This window comes from Carassius carassius, chromosome 19, assembly GCF_963082965.1.
Source record: "Carassius carassius chromosome 19, fCarCar2.1, whole genome shotgun sequence".
Lineage (NCBI taxonomy): Eukaryota > Metazoa > Chordata > Actinopteri > Cypriniformes > Cyprinidae > Carassius > Carassius carassius.
The window spans coordinates 29,227,805-29,240,852 of record NC_081773.1 but is presented as its reverse complement, the minus strand read 5'-3'; the positions used below and the strand labels follow the sequence as shown (position 1 = coordinate 29,240,852).

The 13,048-nt window shown below is 34.4% G+C and overlaps 1 protein-coding gene across 1 annotated transcript in view; it reads right to left on the bottom strand.

Annotated features, from left to right (window-relative positions):
• Positions 1-6,211, bottom strand: part of LOC132095528 (cysteine/serine-rich nuclear protein 3-like) — a 44,346-nt gene extending 38,135 nt beyond the window's left edge. Inside the window, exons 1-2 of the mRNA XM_059500616.1 lie at positions 6,070-6,211; positions 4,616-4,647 (exon numbers count right to left, since the gene is read on the bottom strand). Of these exons, the coding sequence (XP_059356599.1) occupies positions 4,616-4,647; positions 6,070-6,072 (35 nt within the window). The 5' untranslated portion in view covers positions 6,073-6,211. The remainder of the gene's footprint in view (positions 1-4,615; positions 4,648-6,069) is intronic.
• Positions 6,212-13,048: the final 6,837 nt, after the last annotated feature.

Here is a 13,048-nt window from a genome sequence, read left to right as displayed (position 1 = left end):
CACAATATTGCTGCAGCTAGCGGCCTGGAAATGGCTTTGTTTCTCCTCATTGCATTTGCTCTGTATATCAGAAACAGATTAGGCTGTTCTTTCTCCCGCTCTCTGTTTTTCTTCCCTTTTCGGTCCGTTTCCTGAAGGCATGCATGCATGTTATAGTACAAAGCGGGCTCATCGATCAAAACGACGCTTCTGTCTGTCCACCGGCTGCTGGTTTTCCTCTTCCACTGGGGCAGGATGCTTCCCTGACCTTTTACAAGCTGTTGTACAAGTCCACATAAAGAGATTGCCAGGTCACATTTACATGCACTTTTCAGCCATTCCTATACAAAAGGGAAGCAAATTGATTTGGCTGCATGCATGTAAGTGCATGTGTGAAGACGTCATGTGGAGAGAGACAGAATGCTGGGCTGTTATCAGGGAAAACGGCGCACCACCTCTCCTGTGAATCTTTAATGGATGGGATCCGGTGCTCTGGAAGCATTGCCATCTGTGCATGGGTTAGAGCCATGCATGGAAGATTTAGTTATTCAAATGACCCATCTTAATCAGCCTCTCATGGCAGACTGGGAATCCATTCTGTAAATGTTGCCGTGTCCTTTGAGTGTGTCATATAAAGTAATTAAATCATGTTCCCATGGGGAAGATTTGAAAGGATAAACAGATGCAGTCAGGAGTGGTGTGAACACCGAAGCTCTTGGATCATGATCTGAAAACATCTAAAGGTGTGTAGGCAAGAGAGGTGGCTTGTGTGCTCGCCTTCGCTGCATTTGAATGTGCAGGAGTCGCGATTAAAGCAATAGTTCACTCAAGACATGGAAACTGTCAACATTTACACAGCCTGGTGTACATGAAAGCTGTATCATGTTCTTGCTTTCTTGAAACTCCAAAATGTAAGTCACTGTTCACTGAGATCTTCCTGATTAATGTCATTTGTGATCTATCTATCTATCTATCTATCTATCTATCTATCTATCTATCTATCTATCTATCTATCTATCTATCTATCTATCTATCTATACAGTATATACTGGAGTCCTGTGTATTAACTGATTACATGCAATGTGGATTATGTAATCAGATTATTTTGAAAACGGCCTACCGCTTACATATACATTCAGAAAGCCTTCCAGTTTTGTGGACTTTCATACAAAGACCAGTCATTAGTCAGGTGCCTATAATTGGGGCCACACTGTGTTTGACCACTGGATTTACATAGCAAAATTATTTCAATTTTAAGACGTTTTCTCAACATTTCACCATTGCATCAACTGCCGATGAATATATTACATTTTTATATGAATTATTTTATCATTACATCACCATGTATTACTATGCCTTTTGAAGGTTTTTGTCTTTCAAACACATTAAAATGCACAAAGTCACGATATTTCTATTTTAATTGTAGACTGAGTGAATATACAAAACATCACCTTTTGTGAAATTATTATGCTGCTTTTGTGTTTTTAACCACAGTATAAATTGCTATCCACTTTTGCTACATGGAAAAGAGCAGCATAGACTTTCTATCAAATATCTCATGTAATTTAGGATCAGCAAGACTGTATGTGAGTAACGACAACATTTCTATTTTGAGAGGAACTATTTCTTGAAATAGGTGTGCATGATATTATTAAATATATATCTCTGAGTCTGAAGGTGAAAGTGTGTAAGATTTTATATACAATAAGAAAATATATATATATACAATATAAATGTTCCCAGAGAAAAAAAAACCCTGATGAAAAGTCCTCATTCCGAAGGTATTATATAAGGTGAGTCTATGGGAATTATAGTAAAAATCAGTTGCTGCAGTGCTAATGAATCCTGACTATTTTGCCAAGTCATTGCCATATTGTTGCTAAGGTGTTCTGGGTGGTTGCTAGCACATTTTTACAAGGTAGTTAGGGCGTTATGTGGTTATTAGGATGTTCTGGGTGCAGGGAATTGCCATGCAGTTGTAGCACATTGCTATGTGATTACTAGGCTCTTCTGTGTGGTTGCTAGGGCATTGTCATCCAGTTATTAGTATGTTGCTACACGCTAGTTGATGTGCAGTCGTTAGGGTGTTCTGGGTTGTTGCCAATTGCAATTGTTAGCGCGTTGTAATGCAGTTGTGAACAAGGGCACAGATTTCATCTAACAGTAGGTGGGACAATAAACATAAAATTTCTCAAGAGCAATTTTTTAAGGGGACACAAATAATACAGCAAAATTGTACTTGTAAGGATAGATATGTGTACACAGCATGTATACATATCATGGAGACCATGTTTAAATATTAGTTTGGTTCATAGGTTCACCATGCCGTCATATTATAATTAGTAAATTATTTTGTGTCCTCCACATAGTATTTTAGGTTTCGTCTGGGACTGAAGACATCTCTAATTTAGATATTCAAACGCAGCAAGCTCACTGCACTTAACATCATATTGTGCAAAACCCAACACATCGGTAGGTCTAAAATATTAGCCTAATATCAGTTCACACACAGGCTTATTGCCTTGTTAGATGTAGTGGGTGACTTACTATCCAACAAGCTACGTTATTAAACAAGCTAAGCTAGTTAAAGGGTTAGTTCACCCAAAAATTAAACGAGTCCATGTTTTACTCACCCTTAATGCATTCTATGTGTATATGACTTTCTTCTTTCAGATGAATCCAATCGGAGTTATATTAAAAATTGTCCTGGCCCTTTCAAGTTTTATAATGGCATGGGTGGGTGCTTTTGTTCAACAGTCCAAGAGTAGTCAAATAAATCACATCCATCCATATTAAAAAATGCATCCCACGGTTCCAGGGGGTGAATAAAGGCCTCATGTAGCGAATCAATGCTTTTTTTAAAAGAAAAAATTCACGCGTCGTACACGCGTTCACGAGAGAATGCAGTTAGGGTGTACTGGGTGGTTGCTAGGGTATTGCCACATGGTTGTGGTTTTCTGAGCAGTTGCCATGCACATGCCTTTTTCTGAGTAGTTGTTAGCAGATTTTTATGTGGTTGCTAGGTCAGATTTTTACATAATCTGGTCTTTAGCTTGCTCTTTCAGTGTAAGATCTGTATTATCATCCATTAAGGATAAATCATAAATCTGATAACTCCAAAATGTGCAATACTTCAAATATAAGCAATAGTAATAATGATGCTTGCTTTAGCAAACCCCCTAATTAGTCTATTTAAAGCATAACAGATGTGAAGCAGGCCTTTGCAATGACCTACACACACAATGTAGTCCTGCTGTTCCTTTATGCTATGAGGACCAAACCTCCCCACAAGGATAGTAGTATTTTTTTAACCTTGTGTGGACATTTTGTTCCCAATATATAAATACATTTTGTACACTATAAAATTATTATCCCTACATGCTCTTATAAAACATGGAAACCCAACATGTGTGTGTGTGTGTGTTTGTGTATGTGTTTGTTCATGCTGTGCAGTGCTGCCATTCTCAGCTGGTCTCTTCCTGATGTCAAAAGAAGCTGGTAGATTTGCAACAAAGGAAGTTCATAACAAGCTGCAGTGGCAGATTTAGACCCACACAGTCTCTCTCTCTCTCTAATCTTGAATACAGCTCGGCCTCTACGGACCACTCTTTTCCCAATCACACCTTCTCCAGCTCACATTGCTACGTCTTTAATTAGTTAAACTGTCACACAGTTGCGCCATGCGTGTCCCTGCAGACTACAAGCCAGCTACAAACTCACTCTAGTGAGCAACGGATGAACAATCAGTCTAACAGACGTGATTTTATTCCGCAGATTTAACATATGACAGAAGAATGAATCAGAGCTGCCTTTAAAGCCATTTCACAATCCAATCAATTCACAAAAATCTAATCTCTGCTGATTTGCAAAAATGTCTATGTTACCTAATTTGATGATGCTGAGGCATAATGTCTTCAGAATCATCCATAAATGTGAGAACTGACTGGGAACTGAACAAATACTTGTAATCCGGCTCAAAGAAAGACAGCAACCATGTCTTTTTGGCAATTTTTCAGTCAAGATACTTCACCTTATAAATGTTTGTTGAAAACAAAAATGCAATGAAAAACATTTTGTGAGAAACTGTTTTTGGAATCAGCAACCAATATTAGTAAGAAACAAGTAGCTATGGGATTTTAATCAGCAAATATGTTGCAGGGGATAGAGTTAAATAATCCCAACCTTTACTTTTCCTGCAGTATCCTGTTTCACTTAAAAATGTGTCACATTACAAGAGCTAAAATGGATTGCAGACTGACTTCAAGTTGACTTGAGGGCATTTCTTACGAAAGACAAGTGACTGATGACCCTCATCAATTATTAATCTGAGCAGAGGCATTATAAGCATCAAATCAGCTGAATTCAATGAATGCATCATCAATCTCGAGCTAAAGAGACCTCAGAACAACTGGTTGTTTTCATAAAAATCAAGCAACATTATTGTATTGATATCCAATTTGCATGATCAATGCAGGAGCTTTTATGTTACTGGGTTTGATTCCCAGTGAAACCTGTAAACCACTTTGGATAAAAGCTTCTGCAAAATGCATAAATGAGCATCAGTAATATTACTGATGCATGGATGTACACACACACACACACACACACACAAAATAAAATAAATCAGTTCTCTTACCTTGAATTCAGAATGGGACAGGATCTAATATTCTGTAGAAAAATAAATAAATGAAGGTGTATTAAAACCACAATTGTACATTAAAATCATTACTAATGTTACGGTTGTATAGGGAAAAAGAGTTCCGTATGACTGCAACCCGTATTTAATCTAACAATTTTTAAAGCCATCATTCTGTTTGCTTATTATTTTTTTTCTCTCTTCAGTAATGGGTAAGAGATGCCATTACAGCACTGGCAGTAGAGTGGGCCAACTCGGACCCTTTCTGAATGCTGCCTCATTACTGGGGCGAGTGTTCCCAGGGGAGGGGGCAAAGCAGAGCACTGCCTGACACAGCTGCACATTCTCAGGGAGAGATGTGATGGCAGCCTGCCTCCTCTCTAGAGCTCTGCTTCACTGACCTTCAGTGGCAGGACAACAGAGTTGTGAGAGGGGTCACACACATCATTGAGTTTATTTGCAAATGCAGATAACTGGAATGCACAATGAAAAAAAAAACATGAATTTTTTTTTAATTATATATTTTTTAATTATAATTATCTGCAAATGCAAATGCACTCTTTATATATATATATATATATATATATATATATATATATATATATATATATATATATGCTTCACATTCATAGTGAAGCCACCGATGTTCACTTTCCTACTTAATCTATTATTTTTATTATTATTTTAATCACGGGTATTGTTACATATACTGTATAGACTGACAGTCCTGAGGGTCTACAGGGGTCTTCTCTGTGATATCATTTCCTGTTTTATGCTTCTTCTTTTTTTCTCCATATGACAACAAATGGCTTCCTGCATGTTAGTTCACACCTTTTTGTTGTTTACTTACAAAAATTTCTATATTATATAATCTAACGATATATTAAAACAAAATTGCTTACTTATTAAAGTGTTTATGCCAAAAAAAAAAAAATATTGATTAGATTTTTCCTCTCTTTATTATTACATCACAAAAATAAATAAATAAATAGGAAGTGAATACAGAATACAGAAATTGTAATTGTTCGTCACAGAAAAAGTGCATTCAGGTTTTTTTTTTTTTTGCATGAATTGCATTTTTTTATGTATCTTCGGATAATATTTGGACAAAATAGCTGTCAGTAACTATATCTATTAATATAAAACTGTGAAATCTGATAAGAATAAGTATTATTTTCACTGTTTGTGCACAACTAATTAGTAAATACCGAGTTAAAAGCTGAATTAATACAACAATTAAAAAAATTATTTCTGCAAATTGATTATCAAACACTTAGCTACACATAATCGGGGGAAAAAAATTATAATATTGATTGATATCTAATTCCTACAGTCTGTAACAGAAGAAGACGCATTTAAAAGCGCTTTATGAATGTATGGGAACAGAGAGCGTCACGTCACTCCGTTATCGCGTCCATTCAAAACCGACAATAGAGAATAAACGTGCGACTTACCATTCATACTGATAAATCACCTCTTTCATCATATACTGTACGCGCCAGATGAAATCATACGCACATCGCAGATTTTACGGCTAGCTTTACAGTGAAAGGACCGGCATCTGCCGCAGCTACACCTCGGACAGAAGAAACAATGGTGCAGACGAGCCCTCTATCTAACTACTGATCCTACTACAGCAAAGGCTGAGCTCATGTATATTAATTAGGTCGTGCGACGCTCGTGAGCTACCTTCCAATGGAAGATCGCCTGATGTATGAATATTAAGTAGGTAGCGTTAACGTTCTATTGTTACCGTCCAATGGCTCGGCTCTGCTCTGCTCTTGAATATTAAGAAGCAGGTCTTCGCCGTAGTTGGATTCGTAAAGTGGCTGCAGTGGGGATTGAGTGTGAGCCAGCGGCCACTAGAGAGCCACACAAGTGTCTTCCGAGGGGATTCATGGTTTTTTCAGGCCGCTCTGTCTCCTGGGTCTCAGCCAATTTAATTGTTCCTCATAAAAACACGTGGGTGTGTGGCAGGAAGGATATTGATCATAAATACAGTGTTGTAGGGCGTTATGAAATTGACCCGCCTGGAAAGGTAAACTCATGCATTTAACAAGATATAAATAAATTAGTAAAATAAATGTTTAAACCTTTTTAAGAACAGGATTCTCGTGATGGTAGCGTTTGATGTTTCCACTGAGCTTGATGCACTTAGTAAATAAATAAAAATAATAAAGATGAATGATTCCTGAAAGCTTCTAAAAAAAATTAAAATAAAAAATTATATAAAGAAAATTATTATTAATATTAATAAAATAACATTACAACGTAATAAAAATATAATGCATCGTTTAAAAATAAAAGAGATTCATTATCAGTGAACTTATAAGCGCCTGTAGCTATGTGTTCATTAAGTTTCTTTATAACAGTGTACATTTTTAATAACTTGACAAACTTTTGATCAAGATATTATTTCATTCTGACTGTGCGACTTTTGTGATCATTTTTAGTGGTTGTTAAATACTGCCATCTAGTGGCAGATTAAGGGAATTGCACAGACAAGATTTTTTTCCCAAGTACATTTCACCATGCCAGTAACTTAATGCACCAAATATTGTGATTTTTATTTATTTACCGGTGGTTCAAAGCCCGGTTATGTTATGATCACTTGATGAGGCTTTTCAAATAAGTGTTACCTAAAATAAGTCAAATTAAAACCATAAACAGTATTTAACAACCATGTCAAGTAAAATGTCATATATGGTCATAATCAAACTAGATACTGTATATTGCTAAGTTAACTGCTAAAGTAAATTGTCTTATTTTCATTTAGTTTAACTTGAGGTTTTAAAATAACTAAATAAACTAAAACAAAATATAATTACGAAAAACTATAAAATTACAGTAAAAAAAAAAGAAAACCTAAAAAAATGTATAAAAATGATGAGTATATCAATTATACTATTCCCAGTGTAGGATTTAGTGTGAAGAGCAGCTATCAAAAGATTTGGAAGATAAATGGCACGCAGTAATGAGTCATTTTAATCTGTTGTGCTCAGGAGCTTTTATGCTGATTATTGTGATTGATGCAGCTATGATGCCAATTACACACAGCTGATCTCCCGCTGTTGTAAATGAATTGAATCTTGGTGTAAATAATTCTACAGTCACTGTATTATCCTGGTAACCCCTTAACCTCGAGCCCCAGGATCCAGTAAGTGATCAGTCACTTTGCATTTATATCTTAAAATAAGCCCTGAGCTGAGTTCCCATGAGCAATGATGATGACACAAAACAGATCTTACAGGTCTAACGGAAATACGAGGTAATAAACAGGAAGAGAGAACGGACAGAAAGTGCTGGGAATGTGAAAATGCATTAACAGCATTTAAGGTTTGCTTAGGAACTGCAATCTGAGTTAAAGTAAGATTATTATATTCGCTGTATTGATTTTTATTGTAAGTGTTTAAAAAAAGGCATTAACATATTCAGGAGATTTACTGTCAAATTGGCATGACGTACTTAATTTCAAAGTTTTTTTTTCTGATTTGTCACAAAAAATAAATGAAAAAAACTGTACATGTTCATGTAAAAGTGAAAAAATGAAGATAAAGTCATGTTTCAGATTAATCTTAATGCACTTACAGCACATAAACCTATTTCATCAACAATATTACTGAAGATTCAATCTCTGCACATATTCTAGCAATGCAACTCATGAGTTGAATATTTCAATAACAGTTGGTGATTTCAACAGACTTATTTCAGCAAAAGATATAAGAGGCCTATAAGACAGACCAGCTACAATTGTATGGTGTAAATATTTCCTAAGAAGAAAACCTTTGGTGAATAACTTGCTGTGAAACTCCAGTAAAATCTGTTCAGGGTTTTCTAACTCACAGTTGTTATGCATAATTGTTGAAGTCAATTCTATGAAATACTATAATAATGGATTTCAATCGTAATCGTATTGCAATCGTGTTGTCTGCTGTGATTTAGTCAAGAGTATATTTTTACATTTAGACATTTAGCAGCGTCTCAGTTAGCTTAACGCAGTAAGTTATACTTAGCAAGTTTTTTTAATCATATAATAAAATATACAAAATAGAAAAAAGAATAGAGCAAGCTAGTGTTAGTTTAAAAAGAAGAAAAGAAACCATAACTAAATAGTTCTAAAATAAGTTATTTGTTACAGTACTTGCTGCCTCGTGCTAATACTATACTATGACCGAATGTGTGATATTGTCTAATGTAATTTTGCTGTCATGTTGACATTGCTGTATTATTGTGAGAACAGCACTGGCTCTATACTGTAGGTCACACTGCTTAGATACATGTATAACATGATGTGACAGCCCTATTATATGTAAGGTCAAGAGGTTTCTCAGTTTACTCTTGAGGTTATGCTCTTTTAAACCTTTTATCCGCTGCTGTTGACAGCTCTGAAGCATCAGCTGAACTTTTATGCACTGCCCTTCACGTCAAGTTCTTTAAATGCAGGTTTTAATTGAGGATTAAGGCTTTAAAGTACAAAAAGAAAACATTTATTTCATAAATATTTAAGTGTTCAATTTGAGCCAAAGAGTTTGGAGTTTTAAAAGGCTGCTGGACATGAATTATGCAAATGGTGTCAGGGTTTTAAAGACATTGACATTTACTTTGTAAATTACCGTCTGTGCTTGATTATCAGAATGAATGAGGCCATATGTCTTTATTCTTCAGTGACATAGCATTTGCAAACAGAAACAGTGCTGCATAAGAAGTTGCTATTATGATAGAAGGGTTGCCTTGTTGTGCTGCTGCTAAGGTGTTTTGAAGCTATCTATATAGGTTCTTAACAGATATATGCTTTTGTTAAAGCCATGCATTACTTCAACAAAAACTCTTAAGATAACATGTAGAGAAAAAAACATATCTTAAGCGTGCAGAATAACGTAAGTGGACTTTGAACGATTAATTACCGCTTTGAATGATTTCGTAATTGTGGCATCCATTATTGTAATCGCGATTAGAAATTAACGTGCAGCCTTAATATATATATATAGATACTGGTGTAATTATTGTTATTTGTAAATCGCTTTAGGATAAATGCATTGCTAAATGCATAAATATTAAATACTTTCCTGTTCTCATAAAACTAGTAAAATTATTGAAGATTAAGAATTAGTATGATTATTATACTAATCGCTGTCGTTATTGTTATTGGTGTGAATGTCCCTGGTGTGTACAGTAATAATAGAAATGCTTGTCTTGTAATAAATAATAAAATGCATGAGTAATAATCAGAATAAACGGTTATTTTGCTAAAGTTCATTAGTATAACTGTAGGCTGTAACAGTTGCCAAGCAATATCACAACTGTGCTTATTAATGTGGAGTGTGCGTCTACACATGTGCATTTATAGCTATTACCATGACATGTCGCTCATCCAATCAGAGAATGAAATCTTCTATAAATTTCATTAAACACTAGTGGACATTGTCCCCAATTATTTTATGCAAATCAACCTCGTTAAAATAAAAATTCACATTTAGTGTTTACAGTTTCTGCATGTAGCATGTTTAAAGATAGTTTTTAAGCAAACCTTTTAATTTCATATTTCATCTGTTGAACTTAAAGGAACAGTGTAGCCACACTTGTGTGGATGGCCATGGTCGACTGCGCTCCTCTCCAATTACCTTTGTTTAAAACTGACATTCAGGCTGGCATACTTAATCTGCTTGGGACCTTGAGCCTGCGAAAAGTGTCTCTCCTTTGATTTCAGTGTGGCTAAAAATAATACCTAGAGTATGAAAGCGCACCTGTGCCAGCCGAGGTAATGCCTAGCAACAGGGCTGCCAGCGCTCACGTGTGTCCCTGACTAGAAATGACACTGGAGACTTGCTTATGAACTCATTTCTGACGTTCATCTTAACTGTTAGAATAGAATTTATGGGACACGTCAACTGTGAGTGCTTTATGTTGTAGTTTTATTTTAATGGGAGCTATAACAGGTTTTATGGTTTCACTAAGTAAAAGCTTTGTCAGTGTAGCTCTGAGGATGATTTGTTACGCCCCCTGCTGGTCTGTGAACTTGTCACTGGCTCTGCATTTGACACATCATGGCTATATTTGGAATGGTGTACTAATATTAGGCTTACTATTTCTTTTATAGTTAGTATACTGTGCATAGTGTGCAATTTTTTTTTCATGCAACAAATGTTCTCTTTGGTCCGCATATTTCCCAGTGTACTTGAAAAAAGCTTAAAGCTTATTTTTTAGCAAAAATAAAATCAAAGTTTGCTAAAAACAATATTAGGTTATACACTAATAAAACAGATTTTGTGGTGAAGTAAATAATACAGAAAAACAAATGCAATTTCTACATGCAATAATTTGGTTCAGGAAAGAGAGTAAATTCAATATTAGTACTCAATTAAAGCTTTTAGAATTGAAAGTTTTAGCTTATAAGTATATTTTACTTGGAATTGTTTATAAAAAAAAAATAAAATAAAAAGTTAAGTAAATATAAAAGTCATGATCCCGATGTTCCCATCATGCACTTGGGCATGAATAATTAATAAGGTTAATTTTGTTGCTGTTTTTGATAAGTATTTACATTTTTTATGGTTGTTTTTGTTGTTAGGTTAAGTAACTTGCTCTTTCTGACATTTAGAGTTCATTTTCTACTCAAAATAACCCATTCATACTCAGAAACTGTTCAGTAATTGTTACCGTTTTTGTGTATCATGTGCCAAGTATTGAGGTTTATGTGTTCATTTGCTTAGTAACTACCTTGAGTCAACATATTACCTTAAAAAGAACAAAGAGCTGATTTCTTGCTTACGTACATGTTTGTAAGTGAACCACATGCTTTAACGGCTTTTTAGTGCTTATTTTGTTTTAGTAAAGTTTAGAAATTGTGGCTGAGTGAAATGTACTTAAGTATTGCAGGGTAAACTTAAAATAATTAAGTGGAAATAGCTTATCAAACTCTAACTGGACTTAAGTATTGCAGGGTAAACTTAAAATAATTAAGTGGAAATAGCTTATCAAACTCTAACTGTACTTAAGTATTGCAGGGTAAACTTAAAATAATTAAGTGGAAATAGCTTATCAAACTCTAACTGGACTTAAGTATTGCAGGGTAAACTTAAAATAATTAAGTGGAAATAGCTTATCAAACTCTAACTGGACTTAAGTATTGCAGGGTAAACTTAAAATAATTAAGTGGAAATAGCTTATCAAACTCTAACTGGACACGTTAAATTTACTCATTTCCTTTGCTAATTTTACTTAACTTAGTTAAGCAGATTTTACTTAATTTCATACTTAAATTTTACTTAAAAAATATGCTTGCAAAAATAAAAAATTAAGTAAATTTACTTATTGTACTTTACTTATAAATTGTAAATGAGACAATAAGGAACGATTAAAATGTAAAGAATAACTCCAACTTCAGGTTTGTGTTTTTTAAGTAATTTTGAATTAATTAATTTAATTAATCTTCTATTTACTACCAGTATATTCTCTCAAAAAGGTCACTGTGTTATATTGTTGTGTTCTATTTTTGTTTTTCTAAGTGCATCTTAATGATCTTGTTATGAATGATTAAATTCATGCATGTTTAATTTTTTTAACATGTTGTGGTGAAACAACAGACTTGTGTTGTTGACATATGCTGGACTTTTCCAACCGCTTAGTCCTCTTAGTCTATCCTTTCTTAAAATCACATGCCAGCTTGCATTCAAATCGGATAAAACCTCCACCTTACTTTTTTTTCCTTTTTCAATAATCTGTTTTATTGGGATGCGAGTGGTTAGTGAGGTCATGTGACAATATAGTATAGTAATATTTGAATTATTGCATGCTTTTACCGCAATATATACAAAAAAGACAACTTTTTTTTTTTTTTTACAAAAATAAAACCTAACATTGCAAAAGAAAGAAAGTAAAGTGAAAAGTGATGACTAATATATGACTTATAATTAAAATTCAAAATTTCATATGATCAATTTCATTCTATTTATTCATTTAATTTATTTCATTCAATTAACATAAAACAAATTACTGTTTACCTGTTGCACTTTGGCTGATATGTAGGCAATATTTAGTGTACTAGAATTGCATTCAGATCTCCAGTCTGAATATTCCCCAGTTCATTCCCTCGACTGTTTGTGCTATAAGGCGCATCTTGTGCATGCTAAATGAAAAGGGTAAGCTCTCTTTAACATAAGTGATGTTTATTCTCCAGAGCTGTGGGATCAGACTACTCCCAAAATGATTATATTCTCACATTCTTCACATACTTAAATTACTGTAATGTCATTGAAGGTAATGCTTTTTATTGTTGAACTGGTTGCAATGAAACAGCATCATGAATGCACCACATTAAGTTTTGTTGTAAATTATGTCAGTGTGAAGAGATGCATCCTTACACAACGTATGTTTAATGTCGCTATTTTTATTTGCATTTTTTTTTTTTGGCGGGCTGCACGATTTGGGGAAAAA